This window comes from Panthera pardus, unplaced genomic scaffold (assembly GCF_024362965.1).
Source record: "Panthera pardus isolate Hobbes unplaced genomic scaffold, ASM2436296v1 HiC_scaffold_16, whole genome shotgun sequence".
NCBI classification, from domain to species: domain Eukaryota; kingdom Metazoa; phylum Chordata; class Mammalia; order Carnivora; family Felidae; genus Panthera; species Panthera pardus.
Window position 1 is genome coordinate 130,985,397 of NW_026526721.1, and position 21,844 is coordinate 131,007,240.

The following is a 21,844-nucleotide window of genomic DNA, read 5'->3' on the forward strand; positions in this document are numbered from 1 at the left end:
ACTGACACCACAGAAATACAAAGGATTAGAAGAGAAAACTATGAAAAATTATGTGCCAATAAATTGGTCAAACTAGAAGAAATGAATAAATTTCTAGAAACATACAACCTTCCAAAAGTGAATGAAGAAGAAAGGGGAAATCTAAACAGTCTACCTACTAGTAACCAAACTGAATCAGTAATCAAAAAGCTCCCCAAGAAGAATAGTCCAGAACCAGACTGATTCACAGGTGAATTCTACCAAATATTCAAAGAAGAGTTAATATCTATTCTCCTCAAGTTATTCTAAAAACAGAAGAGGAAGGAAAGCTTCCAAATATATTTCCTGACACCAAAACCAGACAAAGACATCACAAAAAAAAAGAAGAAAAAAAGAACACTATATGCTAATATCTATGATAAACATACACACAAAAATCAACAAAATATTATCAAACTACATTCAGGAAAAAAAAAAGGGAGCTTACCAAAAGCAAAACAGAAAATCAGACAAAAAATTAATGGAGGGGTGCCTGGGTGGCTCAGTTGGCTGAGCATCTGACTCTTGGTTTCAGCTGAGGTCATGATCTCACCATTTGTGGGTTACAGCCCTGTGTTGGGCTCTGCACTGGATATTATCTCACTGACAGCTTGAAACCTGCTTGGAATTCTCTCTCTGTTCTACATCTCTCAAAATAAATAAACACTTACAAAATTAAAAAAAAAAAAAAAAAACCAAGACATTAAAAAAAAATCACTCACCATGCACAATCAAGTAGAATTTATTCCAGGGACACAAAGATGGTTCAGCATTTGCAAATCAATGTATCACATTAATAAAACAAAGGATAAAATTATATGATCATCTCAATAGATGCAGAAAAAGCATTTGACAAAATTTAACATCTGTTCATGGCAAAAACTCTCAACAAAGCAGGTTTAGAGGAAACACACCTCAACGTAATAAAGGCTATATATAAAAACCCCACAGCTAACATCATACTCAATGATGAAAACCTGAGAGCATTTCTGCTAACAGAAACAAGACAAGGATGTCCATTCTCACCACTTTTTATTCAACATAGTACTACAAGTCCTAGCCACAGCAATCAGACAAGAAGAAGGAATAAAAGGCATCCAAATTGGTAAGGAAGAAATAAAACTGTCACTATTGGTAGATGACATGATACCATATACAGAAATCTTAAAGACCTCACCAAAAAACTACTGGAATTGTTAAGTGAATTCAGTAAGGTCACAAATACAAAGTCAATGTACAGAAATATGTTACATTTCTATACATCAATAATGAAGCAACAGAAAGAAATTAAGAAACCAATCCCATTTACAACTGCACCAAAAAGAATAAAATATCTAGGAATAAACTTAACCTAGGAGATGAAAGACTTATACCCTGAAAACTACACAACACTGATGAAAGAAATTGAAGATGACACAAAATGTAAAGACATTCCATGCTCATGGACTGGAAGAACAAATATTGTTGAAATGTCCACACTACCAAAAGCAGTCTACAGATTCAATGCAATATCCATCAAAATACCAACAGCATTTTTGGGGCACTTGGGTGGCTCAATCGGTTAAGCATCTGACTCTTGATTTCCACTCAGGTCATGGTCTTGTGGTTCATGAGTTCGTGACTTACATCAGGTTCTGTGTCAACAGTGTGGAACCTGCTTGGGATTCTCTCTCTCCCTCTCTGTCCCTACCTGCCTCTCTCTCAAATAAATAAATAATCTTAAAAAAATTAAATAAAAATACCAACATCATTTTTCACAGAACTAGAACAAATAATCTTAAAATTTGTATGGAACTACGAAAGACCCCAAACAGCCAAAACAATCTTGAAAAAGAAAAACAAAGCTGGAGGTATCACAATACCAGATTTCAAGTTATACTGAAAAACTATCATAATCAACACAGTATGGTACTGGCACAAAAACAGACATTTAGATCAATGGAATGGGACAGAGAGCCCAGAAACATACCCATGATTATATGGTCAGTTAATCTTTGATGAAAGAAGAATATGCAATGGGAAAAAGTCTCTTCAACAAATGATGTTAGGAAAACCGGACAGCAACATACAAAAAAGAATGAAACTGGACCACTTTCTTACACCATACCCAAAAATAAACTCAAAATGGATCGAGGACCTAAAGGTGAGACTTGAAACCATAAAAATCCTAGAAAAGAGGATAGTCAGTAATTTCTCTGACATTGCCATGTATTCTTTTTTTCTGGATATGTCTCCTGAGTCAAGGGAAGCAAAAGCTAAAATAAACTATTGAGAGTACATCAAAATAAGAAACTTCATTACAGTAAAGGAAGCAATCAACAAAACTAAAAGGGGACCTACTGAATGAGAGAAGTTATTTGCAAATGACATATTTGATAAAGGATTAGTTTCCAAAATATATCAAACAACTGATACAACTCGACACCCCCCAAAACAAAGAATCCAATTCAAAATGGCCAGAAGACATGAACAGACATTTCTCCAAAGAAGACATCCAGGTGGCCAGCAGACACATGAAAATATCACGCATCAGCAGGGAAATTCAAGTCAAAACTACAATGAGATATCACCTCACACCTGTCAGAATGGCTACACCCAAACCTTGAGAAACAACGAGTGTTGGCAAGGATGTGTGGAAAAAGGAACTCTTGTGCATTGTTGGTGGGAATGTGAACTGGTGCAGTCACTGTGGAAAACAGTATGGAGGTTCCTCAGAAAGTTAAAAATAGAACTACCCTACAATACAGTAATCAAACTACTGGGTATTTACCCAAAGAATATGAAATCACTAATTCAAAGCGATGCATGCACCAGTATGTTAACTGCAGCATAATAATGCCAATTTATGGAAGCAGGCCAAGTATCCATTGATAGATGAATGGGTAAAGAAGATATGGTATATATATACAATGGAATATTATTCAGCCATGAAAAGAATGAAATCTTGCCATTTGCAACATGGATGGAGCTGGAGATTATAATGCTAAGCAAAATACATCAGTCAGGGAAAGACAAATGCCGTATGATCTCACTCATGCTTGTAATCTAAGAAACAAAAACAAACAAACCAAGGACAAGAGACAAACTAAAAAGAGACTCCTAACTATAGAGAACCAACCGGTGGTTTCCAGAGGAGAAGGGTGGGGAGATGGGAGAAATGAGTGAAGGGGATTAAGAACACACTTACGATGAGCACTGAATAATGTGTAGAATTGTTGAATCACTGTCTTGTACATCTGAAACTAATATACCACCGTATGTTAACTATCTTGGAATTACAATAAAAAAACTTAGTAAAAAAAAAATAAGTTCACATCACAACAAATGATTTTATAATTATGTATGGTGAAATGTTAACTAGGTTTACTTTGGTTATCTTTTCACAATATACACAAATATTAAATCATTATGTTGCACACCTATTAGCTAATATGTTGTATGTCAATTTACCTCAACAAAGGTCCTCTTAATCCCAAGTGGTTTATTTAGGAATGTCACACAGTAAGATTTTAATTCCCAACCTAAGAAGCTATAATCACTAGGATGGCTTTTCTTTCATATAATTGGGATATTTATGATTGGTGAAGTTATAAAATCGCTCAATTGGTTTTCATGGTACAGCAACTGTTGTTACTCTGGCCACATAAGTGACATCAATGAATGTTTACTGGCCTTCCTGATTGAGTAGCTTTACACCCAGCGGCAACTCAGAATTTCTTGGAGAAGCACTAGAATAGCAAACCTGGGTCCAAATCGTGACACTGTCACGTCTTAGCCATGTGAACCTGGGCATACAGATTTAGCCTCTCCTGGCAGTTTTCTCCTTGATGAAACGGGAATAGCAAGGATACCTATGTCATACATACTACTTGTGAAAATTAAACAGGATAATGCATACAAGGGGCTTAGCACGTTCCTGGTACATAGAAATAAATAGTATAGCTCAATACTTTTTTACGGAGGCTTCTGAATTTAGGCAAAAAAAAAAAAAAAAAAAAAAAAAAAAAAAAAAGTTATGTGAAAGGCTTAACCATCTCACCGCAAATGCACGCTTGATGGAGGGCACGTTGCTGAAAGCGATCACGACCGGAATGATGTCAAGGGCACCGAACTCCATAGTGGCCGCGGCAATGGTCTGGGGATCAGTAGACTGACCGCTGCTGAAGAAGGTGGCGATCCTTCGGGTGTGCGCCCCTGGCAGCGTTCGCTTGAAGACATTCCTGGAGATAAACCTCATTGCTTTGCCGATCTCCCTGCTGTCTGAGGACCTCTCGTAAGGAATAGCTTCAATCTTTCTGAGGAGCTGGCTCTTCTTGTAGGCGTCTGAGAAGCGGATGAGGTGACGGGCGTGGGAGCTGTAGGTGAGGACGGCGATGCGCGCGCCCACCGGGCAGCTGTTCTCCCGGACCCTGACGCCCCTCACCAGGGATGACATCAGCTCCTTCATGCGCTCAAACTCCTGCCTGGTGACATCCCGGGACTGGTCCAAGGCAAACACCAATTCGGTGGGATGCACGGGGCATTCTGGTTTTCCTAAGAGGCAAGAACATGTTCCTTACATAGCATGCTTAGTTAAAGAAAAATACAGAGAGAGCAAAGAAATTTTAAATGTTAAATACATAAATATTTAAACATTAAATAAGCATTAAATGCTAAAATGAGCAGCTGAAATACTAAATATTTTCATCTTGAATAAAAATGCTATTTTAAAAACTGAATTTGCCCTTCTAAATACAGCGCAAGAGAAAGTCTACCATTCAATTTGAGTTTTTATGCAATTTTTAAGTTAATGACCAAATTCCTCCTAAATAATAAAAAGCGCATGATATGTTTATTGCTAGAACTTTTTACACAGTTAGATAAACAAAAACATACATCTTTTTTAACTTAATAAGGAAATGTAACGGGTTAAAACAGGAGTGGGTCCAAAAGCTCTGTTAATTATTTCAGAGAGATTGGAAGTGTCCATTGGAATAGACATGCACTATATAGAAGAGACGATCAGATGTGGAGAGTAGGAACCACACAGACACCTTAGAGCCCTGGCCCAACTACGCACTAGCCAAGTGACCTTGTCCAGGTGACTGGTCTTCTCTGTGCCTCACTTTGCTCATCTGTAAAATGCTGTCCTAAGATCTGCCACTGCATAGCCCTGTGTTGAGGATTAAATAAGTCTACACAGGCAAAGCACTTAGGAAAATGGTGCCTGCCATGTAATAGGTGCTCAATTAATGTTAGCCGTTAGTATCACAATTATCATTACAGACTTTTTGTGAGAACTATATCACTTAACACAGGGAGGAAAGCTTTCACTGATATATTTTTATTTCACAGTTGAAAAGGCAAGTTTCATCAATAAACATAACTTATTACACAGAGAAAAGGAATCATTAAACTTGAATGTTCAATGTTAATTTCAGATTTATTTATTCATCTCCATTCATTCATTCTAATGAATCCCAGTACCCTGCACTTATCACAGTTGGCAATTTATATTTGTCTGATTATCTGATTAATGTTTTCCTCTCCATTAAGTGTGGAGATAGGGATTGTGTCTCTCTTGATCTGCGAGATTATTTGTTCCTGTCATTTATTAGGGTTCTAATAAATATTGGCTGAATGAAGAAGAACCAAACAAAGAACATTTCTTTTGCAACAAGTACAGCCATAACAACAAAACCTTAATAATGCGGGAGATGCCTGGTGGTAAAAGGGATGCAGGTTGGTAAAAGGATATCACAATGATGCACTTCTCTTAGAGAGGTGCCTCCTCTGGTTCAGATGCCAGCAAGTCAAATTCAGAGACAATAAATGTAGCACGAAGGCCACCAGCTCTTTGTAAGAGCTCAGAAACTCAGACCTGCTGGGGCTGGCCTGGGCTGGTCAAGGATCAAGTTCTCCTCTGTGAGGAGCTGGGCTTAGCCCCCACCTTGGTGCTAGATAATTATCTCTTTCTGGTCCTGGACTCTGTGACTTTACAGGCTAAAGGACCAGTAAGAATAAACATTTTACCTCAACTCAAAGTGTGCATCTCAGTGGAAACAGGACACCATTTATTAGTCTGAGTCTAACTTAGAAGGCTGAGCAGATATTTAAAAAAAAAAATGAAGTCAGGTCAACTTTGCAATAAAAAATGAATGGAAGTATGCCTCAACATGAACGTGGTTCTTCCAGCTTCTTGTTTGGGCTGTGATTTGCATATGGAAACAACACAACAATAATACAGCTTCAGGTATAATACAGAGATAAAAGGAAAAAAAAAAAGATTCACAGTACTAGGCTGAAATAGGAAAAAATTCAAGTGTTCAGGAAAAAACACCTAAAAGGTAATTCAACTTGCAAAATACATGTTCTGAAATCCAGCAAGCTGTCAGGAACCAGAAGATCGTGAAAAACACTGGGCTGGATAGTAGTGGAACCTAGGAGGCCCTCCCTCATCAAGGCACGGATGGCCACGTAGAGACCTAAGGTGGTTCTGTAGCCACACACATGTACACTGATGGCTGCTGACTAGCACAGAGCAGGCGGTGAGGAGGAGCAAGACAAGCCAAACCACTGACATGTAACTAAGGCACAGCAATGGCAGCCCTCTCCAGGCCACCACCACATTTGACTGACTACCACAACACTCTCCTAACTAGTCCTCTGGCCTTTAAACTTATCCTTTCCTAGAATCTACTCTTCCATAGTGGTCCAAATAAGCTTTAAAAATTCATTCATCGGCTCATGTTCCTCCCTTCAATACTTCCAATAAACTCTTTAATACCCTCCCATGTCAATGTGAATACAATCCAGCCTCCTTATCCGAGCCTAGAAAGTCCAACTTGATGTGGCTTCTGCTTACTTCATTTTTTCACATGCCAGTCTCCCCCTCCCTCCCTATATCTCAGGCACACTGGACTTGTGTCAGTTCCTAGAAAATGCCTAGGTCTGTCTGTCCTGTATCATGGCCTCTGCATTTGGTTCTTTCTCTTGGCTCTTATAAGCTGGCCTTCTTTTTATTCTTTAGTCCAAACTCCAATGTCACTGCCTCAAGGAGGAGCTCTCCATCCTAAAGCATTTTTCCCATCCCCTAACATTCTTCTGTGACAGAGCATCCTGTTCTTTATCTCTTTCACAGCAACCTTTGGATTCCGTATTTCGTGCACGTGTTTATCATCTGGACCCTCTGCTAGAATGGAAGCTTCTGAAGGCAGGAATTATGTCCATCTTATTCAGCCCTGTGTCCCCAGTACCTAGCACATAATAACACTTTCAATAAATATTTGTGGAGTGACTGAAAATGCAACTAGAGGGCATGGGTTGATGGGTTTATACATAAGGTATACGGTATAAGGGTGTAAGAGGGTAGTTGCCTACTACATCTTAATTCTTAACCACTAGATTACAGAGACAATAGACAGAGAAAATGAAGGGAGGGAGACTTATTATTACCAAAAAACCCTACTGGTAAGGTTAATGGTAATGTTACTCATTAAAATATTAATTAAAAGATCAAACAACTTGGTTGAGAAACAGCCGGGAGACTCAGCTAAAGCTGAGCGATTTATTGGAGGGGCGGGTCTGTGCTACCAGTATGAGGCAGCAAAGGCAGCTCAGATAAAATTTATATCATTTGGCAGGCAACACTTTGTTTTAACTCGTCTTTCCAGACGTATGACGTTTTGGAGCTTGATTATAACTTGCTGTAAATAAAGATTACTTACCATGGCCGCCAGCTGGGGAAGAAGAACAAAGGAGACTGGGTTATTATTTGGTAGAACAGAGTTCGGTACCGTGTAGGGAAGTCATGGCAGTAGAAGCTCTGCCCTGTGTGCTTTTTGCAGATGACTCAAACATCAAGGCAACAGAAAAAGTTTGGAGAAAATGCAGACGGATCCCAGCATCTTGGCAAAAACAAGATGGGAGAAGCGGGACAATATGCAGTCATAAATCAGCAGCCTGCAGCCAGCTGTCAGAGGGAAAGAACCTTTGCCTGGGAAGGAACATTATACTACAGAGAGGCACACGGAATTTGGAAAATTAAAAGGTCCTAACCCTCTTTAATTTTTTCCCCATGTGTGCATCTATAGGTGTTAATTTTATGTATAGACACACATATGAGTGTACAAATATGTATTTGTGTGTGTGTGTGTGTGTGTGTGTGTGTGTGTGAGAACATCAGAGGTGGATTTACTCTGAAGTAGATGAAGCATAAATAAGCTTTAGGTCTGCACTGTAGGTCTGCACTGTCCAATATGGAAGCCACTAGCCACATGTGACTATTTACATTTGAATTAAAGTTAAATGAAACAAATTCAGGTTCTCAGTAGCACTAACCATCTTTCAAGTACTCAAAGTCACAGGTGGCTAGCGGCTACTGTATTGAACAGTGTGGTGAAACACCTCTATCGCTGCAGAGAGTTCCGCTCGACCGCGCTGCTTGTAACTTCTCACCTTTCACTTGCATGGCACAAGACCCTGAGAAGGGACCTAGCCATGTGTTCATGTGATCATGTGCTTCTAGAAGAGGCACAAGTCACTGGTCGTGATTTCCTTTCCTGTTCTAAACCACACTTTCTTTGGACATAATTTTGTACCTACTTTTGGATTTATAATTTTGTATTAAGCCTCTCAAATTGTAAAAGATTGGGCATCACACTTGGATCTACCTTTGAATCATAATGGTTCACATGGCTCCAATGTTAAAAAGCCCACTGTGTTAATTCAGCCCAAAGCAACTGGCCTTCATGACCTTGTATATTTTGATTCTCATCATGAATCGTTCTGTTATGGTACCAAAAGGGAGAGTTACGATCAACACTGCATTCAAAGGTTTAAAAAGGCAATGTCATTGAGACCAAGGCTCTCTGCAGAAACGGGCTCTAGTTTGTCTATTTTTCTTCCTCAAAATACCTTGAAGGAATTTTTCAGTCATAGTGTTTATTTGGGAAGTCATTGCATATTTGTAGATGAACGCCAAATAGTCAATTCTTTACTCATCTTGTACCTGGAATTCCTTTAATGGTGCTAACATATATTTTTATAGAAGAGGCTGCTATTAGGGCCTTAAAGCAAATTCAAAAGAGCATTTGCCAATCAAAATGCATTTTCCGCTTTAAAAATTTTGAAAGAGAAAAAATATGTAGGCAAAATGAATAATTTTATAAGCAAATCAATCATTCCAACTAAAAGTAATCAAGCATCCTTTCCAGAAAAGAAGTAATAAACAATAAACCAAACTAAATGCTCCCACCCATCAGGACACCCTATTATGACAGCTAGCTTCCACAACAGATGAACTCAATCCTGTGTTACTGTCAGGTATTAATCATCTTTAAAAGTTCAGTGTTACTCTCCACTGATTGATTTCACCATCGGTAGAGTTCTGACCTCCTATCTCAATTTTCCCTAGGTTAAAAGCACTAGATAGATTATTAATTAGTGCTTGCGACAGGTTCCAAAAGACATGATGGCGGTCAAAGAAGGAGTTATGTCTATGCTGACTCAAAATATATGCAGTGGCATCTGTAATTTTAAGAGATTGGCTGGTAAAGTGTCTCAATTCTGAGGGCATAATTCACTGCTCTTCTTCTATGAATGCTTTGACAACTTGGGTGATCAATTTAAGCAGGGTACTTACGGCTGTGGTCCCGTACATACTGAATGAGCTCACACGTCTGCAGTTCAAAAATAAAACAAAGAATTAACTGACTGACTGCCAGGTCTTCAAGTCTAAAAATAAATAAACTTAATGAAGTACAGAGCATTTTGTTGGAATCGGGAGATACATACGGAAAATGAAGCCAATCCTCTGGCCCCTTTCACACCCTAGGAAACAAAAGAAATGTGGTCTCATTGCTCCACACACACATCAGTAGCCAGAATGTGCATTACCCTCAGAAAGTGAAATTTTCTAAAGTTTTTATTCTTAAGTTAGAGGGGAAAAAGGAATACGTGTAGGAGGATCGTCATCACCAAGTTAAGAGTAACATTCTAGGGGAAATAAATTGCAAGCAGCAACCTTGATGAACACAAACCTCCAAAGGCCACCTTCCTCCAGCCCCATCTCTGGACAACAAGGGTCATCTAGAATCTAAGGATGAGCTGAAAACTTAACGTGGGCATGGAGAGCTGTGGAGCAGGTTTACGGCTTAGAATTAGACAAGGATGGACTATCCATTACAGCTGCCCGTCCTTAAGGGAGGTTCAGACTTCCTTAACTCTGTGCTTTGCCTTGGCTACCAAACAGCTGAACTGAACCTTCCTCTGTTCCCATCTTTGGTTGGATGACAAAGGGACCAGACTCAAACCGAACATCTGGAAAGGTAATCCCAACAGTGTTCCAAAAATGAATGAATATACATATATATAGAACTGCCTGGATTGGGAAAAGAACAAAGTGGAATTGGTTTTAATTTCACCTATTCAATTCCATCTTAGCAACAGGAAGAGTCTGGCTACTCTCAAAGAGAGACACCCAAGGAAAAACGCAATGAAGCCCCACCCAAACTCCTGGCAAAAATAAGTTCCATGTGAATGCAACTTTGATCATTTATTCCCTGTTTATTAATTTCCTCCCACTTCCCTTCATTCACTAACCACTTATTGAATATAAGAGGACAAGGATTGGGCAAATAAATTCACTGACAACTGGGAAATCACATTTTAGTCCAATACTTTTCATTTCCTCGCTCAAAATCCCCTCAACTCACAAGAAATGGCAACTGATTTTTAATCAGCATTACCCCCTCCTATCTCAAAGCCCATAAATGTGGAAAAGTAGTGAAAATAGTCACCAAGGTGCAAAGACAGAAAGCATACACATTTGGACAATGAAGACTCCATGCACTTTTTATTTAGAAAAGGATCTGATGTCATTTAGGACTTTTCAACTTACCTTGCGTCCAGGAGGTCCTGGCTCCCCAGGGGATCCCATCTCTCCTGGAAGCCCAGCGGATATCTCAAAGCAGAATTTGTTTATTTCAAAATTATATTTATACATATACGTATAGGTGTCTGTTGTTGTGTTTTAAATGTCAAAGACAATACGCTTTTATTTTAGAACACAGAGATTTCCGAAAAACACACAAAAGGAAGAAATCTTTAGCAATTGTTTTGCTCCCAAATAATCCTTGTTAACATTTAATGTCTTTTCTTCTAGTCTTTGACTTTTTTATTCTTTTGGTATTTTTATATGGTTCCATATACATATATTCTTTTAAAATCTAATTTTATACTCTTTCCCGCTATCTTTTAAACTAAATGTATCTCTGGAAATTTTCATGTTATTATTTTTTAAATCACTTTTCATGGCTGCATAATATTTCATCACACAACCATACCATGATTTCTTTCATTTGTCCCTTATTATTGGCATTTAGGTTTGTGGTTGTTGTAATAAGCTACACCACTACAGAATTATATATGCAATTCTGATTATTTCGTTAGGGAAGATTGCTAGAACTGGAATTGCTGGATCAAAGGAGATATTTTTATCTAAATGAGATGGTAGATGACAACAAACAAATCAAAAACCCAGAAACACAAAAATTTAAATATAAAAACCTTGAAACAAGAAGAAAATGCTTAAAATGTGGCTGCAGATATTTATCATAAAATAATGAATAACAGCTGTAATAAAAACAATTGATGTTGGCTACTCACTACATGCCAGGAATTTTTCTGTGTGCATTTAACAATATAATTTATCGTAAAGAAGGCTAGAATTTAATTTAAAAATTAGGGCAACACTCCTTAGTTCATTCAACATGCCAAGGGATTTACAATCTTCATAGGAATGAAAAAATGAAGTTGTCTAAAATCAACTTAATTTTTACAAGCATTGTCTAGGAAGCAGGGAATAACTGTTGATGTCCTTTGGGTATTCTACAGTGTGTTGGGTTGAGTGAAAAAAACTTGCTGATCGTATTTACTTTAGAAGATACAGATTAGCCTCTCAGGGTGGGGAGGGAAATGGCAGATTGAACATATGCATTTACACTTCTGCTCCCTCTCAAAGTCGCATTAAAATGATAGTAAGTAGATTTTTTTTTAAGGCCAAAAAATAAAAAAAATAAATTAAAAAAAATGGAGAGAATGAGAAAGAAGACAATAGCCATAAACCTTCAGAGGCTAGAAAGCAGATGTGTTAAGTTTTAAATGACTTAGCTGATCTGAAAAGGCTGTATCCTAAGCCAGCAGCAGGGAAAGCCAAGAACCCCTGTGTTTTATAACACACTTCTAGAAGGCTCAAGAATTGGCAGCACCTGGTACCTCCAAAAGTGGAGGTGAAAGGGAGGGGTGAAATAAGGAGGACTGGTTGCAAATCAGTTTAGGAATCCCCCAATCTCCTCTCTATTGTCTACAGTTGGGTGAATATCCTTTTTTCCACTCCAACAACAGAGGCAAAACTGAGGTATCTGCACCAGGGAACTCCAGAGTTGAGAGACAACGGTACAATCCTACAAACAGGGCAATTCAATTAAAGTATGTGAAATAGATATGAGACCCTTCACGTTTCCTTTTCCATGTGGCTTCATGAAAGCTACAGTCAGACCTTCATCTTCAGGCAGGAAACTGAAACAATCTTCTCAGGGGAATGTGACTAGACAAAGAAGACCTAAGATATCGATATCAGAGGTCTGGTGAGTAAAGAACTAACTTAGCCAGATCACTCTTCAGTAAAACTTGTAGTTGACCAGCTCTATCAATGTCTTTGGGGCTTCCAATTAGCCTTTTGGTCTTCAATTCTTAAATAGGAAGAGATAGCCCATTCTCCAGACATGCTGGGAATAGAGATCAAAACAGAAAAACACAAACTGTAGGAAAAAGACTATGCTGGGCAAAGAAGACTGTAAAAATACTAATTTATATCCTCAGAACGATAAGAGAAGATGTTTCAGCTATGAAACAAGGGAGGATAGTATAAAACATATTTAGAGAACAAAAACAAGCTCTTGAAAATTAAATCATGAAGGGAACATTGTAAAATAACGTCAAAGAAATCTCGCAGAAAGTAGAGCAAAAAGACAACCTGAAAAATAGGAGAGAAAAAAGAGATAAGGGGCAAAGGGATTGCCATTTTTTTCCCATCAGAAGCCTTGTAAAATTATATTTGACTCTCTAAATCAGTGGTTCTCAACTAGGGAGAATTTTGTGCCCTTCAAGGGAGAGATTTGACAATGCTTGGAGACATTTTTGGCTGTCATATTGGGGCAAGGTAGAGAAGGGCAGTGCTACTGGAATCTAGTGGGTAGAGGCCAGGGATGCTGGTAACCATCCTATAATCCACAGGACATCCCCAACAGCTAAGAATTATGCAGTCCAAAATGTCAATAGTGTTGAGGTTAAGACACCCTACCTTAAAGTATGTACATGTGTCAACCTGATTAAAAAAATAACCACACAAACACACATATAAACACAAAATAAAATAAGATAGGTTAAAAAATCATGGCAAAGTAAAAGAAAATCCTTCAGTTAGGGGAAAAAAAAACAAGATGAAAATTTAGAAAACTAAAAATGTAATCATTCAAAGAAAGCTGAAGAGGCACTCACAATTTAAGACAAAACAACCAATCAAAACTTCAGCTTTTTCAGAAGGAAAACCTGGAGGTTTTCAGTGTTTAAACTTCAACTTCAAATACAGAAATATTCACATAGATATGGGAAAAGCAGCTTGGCAGGTGAAATAATAAATTACAAACAGTGATGAATTGTGGGGAAAAAAAGAAATTCAAGTAATCAGAGTCCAAAAGAAAAAGTTCACATGCTTCCCACTGGTTCATTGTTTTATAAAAATGATTAATGTGGCATTGGGGGACAAGAACCCAACAAACAGCTGAACTTGTTAGCATGCTTCCAATGTTCAAGAGTAAACTATTTCATTAAAAAGCTAAGGGAAAGGATCCAGAGATATTTCAATGCAGATGACATGTGGATTAATTTGCAAGTCTTTCTAATTATTTTTCTAATTATATCAGTCATTTATATTTGAGAGCCTAATGTTTAAAGGATAGTCATCCAAAAACATGTATGAGGAAAAGAATTATAGCTGAGATGCAGTCCTCTTAGGAGTAGCAGGATGGAGGGAAAGAGCAGTTTCTTTATTTTATCCCTAAAACCTATATAAATAACATCTACACAGGCAAGATATGTCCAAGATGGTGTCATGGTTAGACCCTGAACTTACCTCCTCCCAAGGGCATACCAAATCTACACCTACCTATAGAGCAATCTATTCTGAAGAACTGAGGGCTGACTGAACATCTGTACAACAAAGGATAGAGGGACCACAAAGAGAATGGCAGGAGAGATGGAAGAGAGACAGAAACCACAGAAAACCCACCCCTGAAGCCATGAACTGCAGTGCTATAAACATTCTCCAGGATAGATTACATTAGGCCATTAAACAAGTATCAAAAAATTTAAGAAGACTGTAATTATATCAAGCATCTTTTCTAATCACGATGGGATGAAACTAGAAATCAATCGCAAGAAAACTGGAAAAAAACATAAATATGTGGAGGCTAAACAACATGCTATTAAACAACCAATGGTCACTGAAGAAATCAAAGAGGAAATTAAAAAAAATATATACCTAGAGGGAATCCTGGGAAGATGGCAGCGTAGGAGGATGCTGGGCTCACCGCGCATCCTGCTGATCACTTAGATTCCACCTACACCTGCCTAAATAACCCAGAAAACCGCCAGAAGACTAGCAAAATGGAGTCTCCGGAGCCAAGCGCAGATGAGAGGCCCACAGAAGAGGGTAGGAAGGGCAGTGAGGCACAGTGCGCGCTCCACGGACTGGCGGGAGGGAGCCGGGGCAGAGGGGCGGCCTGCCGGCCAAGCAGAGCCCCCGAGTCCGGCTGGCAAAAGCGGAGGGGCCGGACAGAGTGTGTTCTGACAGCAAGCGGGACTTGACATCTGGAAGGCTATAAGCTAACAGCTCTGCTCGGAGAACCGGAGGGCTGGAGGACAACGGGAGGGAGAGTTGTTGAGCCCCGGACGACAGAGCTCAGCTTGGTGGGGAACAAAGGCGCTCGCCAGCGCCATCTCCCTTGACCATCCCCCAGCCAAAATCCCAAAGGGAACCAGTTCCTGCCAGGGAACTTGCTTGCACTGCGCAAACACCCAACGCTGTGCTTCTGTGGATCCATCCCTCCGGGGGGTCTGACTCCCTCCCGGTGCCGCAGGGCCCTCCTGAAGCGGATCTCCAAAGGAAGAGTGAGCTGAGCCTGCCCCTCCCACCCCTGTGCACCTTGCGGATCCACCCCAGCTAATACGCCAGATCCCCAGCACCACAAGCCTGGCAGTGTGCAAGTAGCCCAGACGGGCCACGCCACCCCACAGTGAATCCTGCCCCTAGGAGAGGGGAAGAGAAGGCACACACCAGTCTGACTGTGGCCCCAGCGGTGGGCTAGGGGCAGACATCAGGTGTGACTGTGGCCCCGCCCACCAATGCAAGTTATTCAAGACAGCACAGGGGAAGTGCCCCGCAGTTCCCCACCACTCCAGGGACTACCCAAAAGGACAAAACAGAAGAATTCCCCTCAGAAAAACGTCCAGGAAATAACAACAGCTAACGAACTGATCAAAAACGATTTAAACAATGTAACAGAAAGTGAATTTAGAATAATAGTCATAAAATTAATCGCTTGGCTTGAAAACAGTATAAAGGACAGCAGAGACTCTCTTGCTACAAAGATCAAGGGACTAAGGAACAGCCAGGAGGAGCTAAAAAATGCTATCAATGAACTGCAAAATAAAATGGAGACAACTATGGCTCGGATTAAAGAGGCAGAGGAGAGAATAGGTGAACTAGAAGATAAAATTATGGAAAAAGAAGAAGCTGAGAAAAAGAGAGATAAAAAAATCCAGGAGTATAAGGGGAAAATTAGAGAACTAAGTGATGCACTAAAGAGAAATAATATATGCATAATTAGTATTCCAGAGGAGGAAGAGAGAGGGAAAGGTGCTGAAGGGGTACTTGAAGAAATAATAGCTGAGAACTTCCCGGATCTGGGGAAGGAAAAAGGCACTGATATCCAAGAGGCACAGAGAACTCCCTTCAGACATAACTTGAATCGATCTTCTGCATGACATATCATAGTGAAACTGGCAAAATACAAGGATAAAGAGAAAATTCTGAAAGCAGCTAGAGATAAACGTGCTCCAACATATAAAGGGAGACCTATAAGACTCGTGACCGATCTCTCTACTGAAACTTGGCAGGCCAGAAAGGAATGGCAGGAGATCTTCAATGTGTTGAACAGAAAACATATGCAGCCGAGAATCTTTTATCCAGCAAGTCTGTCATTTAGAATAGAAGGAGAGATAAAGGTTTTCCCAAACAAACAAAAACTGAAGGAATTCGTCACCACTAAACCAGCCCTACAAGAGATCCTAAGGGGGATCCTGTGAGACAAAGTACCAGAGACATCGCTACAAGCATGAAACTACGGACATCACAATGACTCTACACCATATCTTTCTATCATAACACTGAACGTAAATGGACTAAATGCGCCAACCAAAAGACATAGGGTATCAGAATGGATAAAAAAACAAGACCCATCTATTTGCTGTCTACAAGAGACTCATTTTAGACCTGAGGACACCTTCAGATTGAAAGTGAGGGGATGGAGAACTATTTATCATGCCACTGGAAGTCAAAAGAAAGCTGGAGTAGCCAGCCATACTTCTATCAGGCAAACTAGACTTTAAATTAAAGGCTGTAACAAGAGATGAAGAAGGGCATTATATAATAATCACAGGGTCTATCCATCAGGAAGAGCTAACAATTATAAATGTCTATGCGCCGAATACCGGAGCCCCCAAATATATAAAACAATTACTCATAAACATAAGCACCTTATTGATAAGAATGTGGTAATTGCAGGGGACTTTAACACTCCACTTACAGAAATGGATAGATCATCTAGACACACGGTCAATAAAGAAACAAGGGCCCTGAATGATACATTGGATCAGATGGACTTGACAGATATATTTAGAAGTCTGCATCCCAAAGCAACAGAATATACTTTCTTCTTGATTGCACATGGAACATTCTCCAAGATAGATCACATACTGGGTCAGAAAACAGCCCTTCATAAGTATACAAGAATTGAAATCATACCATGCATACTTAAAAAATACCTAGAAACAAATGAAAATGGAAACACAATGGTTCAAAGTCTCTGGGTTGCAGTAAAAGCAGTTCTAAGGGGGAAGTTTATATCAATGCAGGGCTACCTCAATAAAAGAGAAATGTCTCAAATAAATAACCTAACCAATACCTAAAGGAACAAGAAAATAAAAGAAGAAACAAAGCCCAAAGTTAGAAGGAAATAATAAAGACCAGAGCAAAAATAAGTGAAATAGGGGCTAAAAAAAATCATAGGAAACATTAATGAAACTAAGAGCTGGTTCTTTGAAAAGCTAAACAATATTGATAAACCTTTAGCCAGACCCGTCAAGGAAAGAGAGAGAGAGAAGACTTAAATTAGAATTAAGAGAAAGGTAGAATTGACAGCACAGAAGTATAAAGGATCAAAAGAGACTACTCTGAAAAATTATATGCCAACAAATTGGACAACCTAGAAGAAATGAATAAATTCCTAGAAACATATTGTTTCCAAGACTGAATCAAAAGAGAAAATCTGAACAGACCAATTATCAGTAATGAAACTGAATTGTTAATTAAAAAAAAAAAAAAACTTATAACAAACAAAAACCCAGGACCAGATGGCTTCACAGGTGAATTCTACCAAACATCTGAAGAAGATTTAATACCTGCCCTTCTCAAACTATTCCAAAACACAAAGAGGAAGGAAAACTTCCAAATTCATTCTATGAGGGCAGCATTACCTTTATACCAAAATTGGGGTGTGGGGGGGAAACCCACTACAAGCAAAGAAAATTACAGGCCAATATCCCTGATGAATATAAATGCAAAAATTCTCAACAAACTATTAGCAATTCTAATTCAGCAATACATTATTAAGGTCATCCACCACAGTCAAGTGGGATTTATTCCAGGATGTGAGACAGGTTCAATACCCACCAATAAAATAAATCAAGTTGTTGTATCAAGACAACACATTAATGAAATGAAGACTAAAATCATATGCTCATCTCAATAGATGCAGAAAAAGCTTTGACAAAATCCCAGCATCCATTTATGACAAAAACTCTCAACAAATTAAGTTTAGAGGGAACCTGCCTCAACATAATAAAAGACTTATATGAAAAATCTACAGCTAACATCATATTCAGTGGTACAAAACTGAAAGTATTTCTTCTGAGATCAGGAACAAGACAAGGATGTCCACTCTCACCACCTTTTCCAACATAGTACTGGAAATCTGAGCTGCAGCAATCACACAAGAAATAAAAGGCACTCCAAATTGGTAAGGAAGAAGTAAAATTGTCACTATCTGCAGATGACATTATATACAGAAAACCCTAATGAGTCCATCAGAAAACTATGAAAATAAAGGAATTCAGTAAAGTCACAGGATACAAAATATAAGAAATCCCTTGCATTTCTGTACACTAATAACAAAGTAGCAGCAAGAAAAATTAAGAAAAAAAAAATCCCATTTGTAATTGCACCAAAAAGAATAAAGTGCCCCAGAATAAATTTAACCAAGTAGGTGAAAGACCTATACTATGAAAACTATAGGACACTGATGGAAGAAAATGAAAACACAAGCAAGTAGAAAGATATCCTATGCTCATGGACTAGAAGAATTCATATTGTTAAAAATGTTCATACTACCCAAAGCAATCTACAGATTCAGTGCAATCCCTATCAAAATACCAGTGGTATTTTTTACAGAACTAGAATAAGTAATCCTAAAATTTATATGGAACCATAAAAGACCCTGAATACCCAAAGCAATTTTGAGAAAGAAAAACAAAGTTGGAGGTATCACAATGCCAGATTTCAAGATATACTACAAAGCTATAGTAATCAAAATGGTATGATACTGGCACAGAAACAGACACATAGATCAATACAAAAGAATGGAAAACCCAGAAATACACCTATGGTTATGTGGTCAACCTATGACAAAGGAGGCAAGAATATACAATATGGAAAAGACAGTCTTTTCAACACATGATGCTGGGAAAATTGGACAGCTACAAGCAAAAGAATGAAAGTGGACCACTTTCTTACACCATACACAAACATAAACTCAAAATGGATTAAGGACCTGAATGTAAAACTTGAAATCATAAAACTCCTCAAAGAAAACATAGGCACTAATCTGGATCTGTCTCCTCATGCAAGGGAAACAAAAGCAAAAATAAATGAGATTATTATCAAACTAAAGAGCTTTTGTGCAATGAAGGAAACCAGCAACAAAATGAAAAGGCAACCTTACTGAACGAAAGAAAATATTTGCAAAAGGTATATCCAATTAGGAGTTAATATCCAAAATATATAAAGAACGCATACAACTCAACACACACACACACACACACACACACACACACACACACACACAATCTGGTAAAAAAAAAAAAAACGGCAGAGAACTCGAATAGGCATTTTCCCAAAGAAAACATACAGATGGCCAACAGACATGTGAAAAGATGCTCAACATCAGTCATCATCAGGGAAATGCAAATCACAACCACTAGGAGATAATCATCTCACACCTGTCAGAATGCCTAAAATCAAAAACACAAGAAACGACAAGTTTTGGTTGGAGAAGATGTGGAGAAAAAGGAACCCTGGTGTACTGTTGATGGAAATGTAAATTGGTGCGGCCACTGTGGGAAACAGTAGAGAGGTTCCTCAAAAAATTAAAAATAGAAGTATCATATGGCCCAGTAATTCACAGATGCTTACCCAAAGAAAATGAAAATGTTAATTTGAAAAGGTATATGCACTCCTGTATTTATTGCAGCATTATTTTTTTAATGTTTATTTCTTTTTGAGAGAGAGAGAGGGAGGGGTAGAGAGAGGGAGGGGTAGAGAGAGAAGGCGGAGGGCGGGGGGGGGGGGGCGGGTGGAGACAGGGGATCTGAAGCAGGCTCCACACTGATAGCAGTGAGCCCGATGTGAGGCTTGAATTCACAGACTGCAAGATCAGGACCTAAGCCAAAGTTGGATGCTCAACCGACTGAGCCACCCAGGTGCCACTACTGTAGCGTTATTTACAGCAGCCAAGATTTGGAAGCAACCTAAGTGTCTATCAGTAGACGAATGGATAAAGATGTGATACGCACACATGCACACACACACAAAAACAAATCGGATCAAAAAACGGGCAGAGGACTTGAACAGCTATTTTTCTAAAATGACATACAGATGGCCAACAGACTCATGAAAATCTGCTCAACAGCATTTATCATCAGGGAAAAGAATATCAAAACCACAGTGAGATATCACTATACACCTACCAGAAAGGCTAGATTCAAAAAGATAAGAAATAACAAGAGTTTGCCAAGGATGCGGAGAAAAGGGAACCCTGGTATACTGCTGGTAGAAATGTAAATTGTTGCAGACAGTATGGAGGTTCCTCAAAATATCAAAAATAGAAACACAATATGACCCAGTAATTCCACTTCTGAATGTTTACTCAAAGAAAATAAAAACAGTAATCTGAAAAGATAAACATCCTTAGCAATGTTAAGTGTCAATCAATAGATGAATGGATAAAGAAGATGGGATATATATTGCAGTGGAATGTTAATCATAAAAAGAAAATCTTGCCATTTGTGGCAACATGGATAGACTCTAGGTTATTATGCTAAGTGAAGTAAGTCAGAGAAAGACAAATACCATATGATTTCACTTATATGTAGAATCTAAAAAAATAACACAAATGAACAAAGAAACAACAACAGAAGCAGAAATAGACTCATGGATGGAAGGGACAACCAAATTGGTGGTTGCCAGAGGGGAGGTGGGTGGAGGGGCTTAAGAGGTAGACTTCCGGTTATAAAATAAGTATGTCATAGGGATGAAGAGTACAGCAGAGGAAATATGATCAATAATATTGTAATAATATATGGTGACAGATGGTGACTATACATCATGGTGAGCACTTTGTAATCTATGTAATTTCTATGTTGCACACCTGAAACTAATATAGTATTGTATATCAATTGTATTTCAATAAAAATTTTAAAATCCTGGAGAGTCATAGAGGTAGAAATGGCCAAGTGTAATGCAAAAGAGAATGAACACATAGGAGAGCATACAAGCCACCACACAATCCCTTAGAAGAGCAGGCAATTAAACAGTGGGTTTTTTTTTTTACTAAAAAAACCCAATCTCTGTACATAAAGCTGTTGTGCTTAATAAAAACTCAGATCAGGATAAAATTAACCACAGTGACAAAACTGGAAAACCACCTCAAGTATCAAGTTATATCAGACTTTGTTTTTCTTTTCCTGTTAATTAATATGGTGTTAAGATCAGTTTACCCAGTCAGTGCTGTGCTGAAGAAAAAAAAACAAAGAAATTTATTGAGAGACAATGATCAGAAGAATGTCTCTTTCACAAAGCAGCCACGTCATTTATACACAGTGGAAATATAAAAAGTCAACCAATGCAAAAATCCATTCTTAACCCACTGGAACCCAAATATGCCAATGCCTATGAGCTATGCTGGACACAAGGCATTAGGAAATTTCCAAGTCCCCCTATGGAATAATAAGGACATATTCAGTCACATAATAAATGGAAACACTTTTTCATAAAAATTAAGACATACTCTCTTAAGCTAAATGGGTATTAAGCTAAATACCTCATCAAAAGTAGTTTAACAAAACCTTAATAGTGAAGAACAAGACGCCAACGGGCCTTAGGCTGCACTAA

The 21,844-nt window shown here is 38.6% G+C and overlaps 1 protein-coding gene across 1 annotated transcript in view; it reads right to left on the reverse strand.

Moving 5' to 3' along the window:
- COL6A6 (collagen type VI alpha 6 chain) overlaps positions 1-21,844 on the reverse strand; it is a 164,975-nt gene that overhangs the window by 28,575 nt on the left and 114,556 nt on the right. The window contains exons 29-33 of the mRNA XM_053903817.1: positions 10,898-10,960; positions 9,793-9,828; positions 9,641-9,677; positions 7,725-7,736; positions 4,058-4,551 (exon numbers count right to left, since the gene is read on the reverse strand). Coding sequence (XP_053759792.1) covers positions 4,058-4,551; positions 7,725-7,736; positions 9,641-9,677; positions 9,793-9,828; positions 10,898-10,960 — 642 coding nt within the window. The remainder of the gene's footprint in view (positions 1-4,057; positions 4,552-7,724; positions 7,737-9,640; positions 9,678-9,792; positions 9,829-10,897; positions 10,961-21,844) is intronic.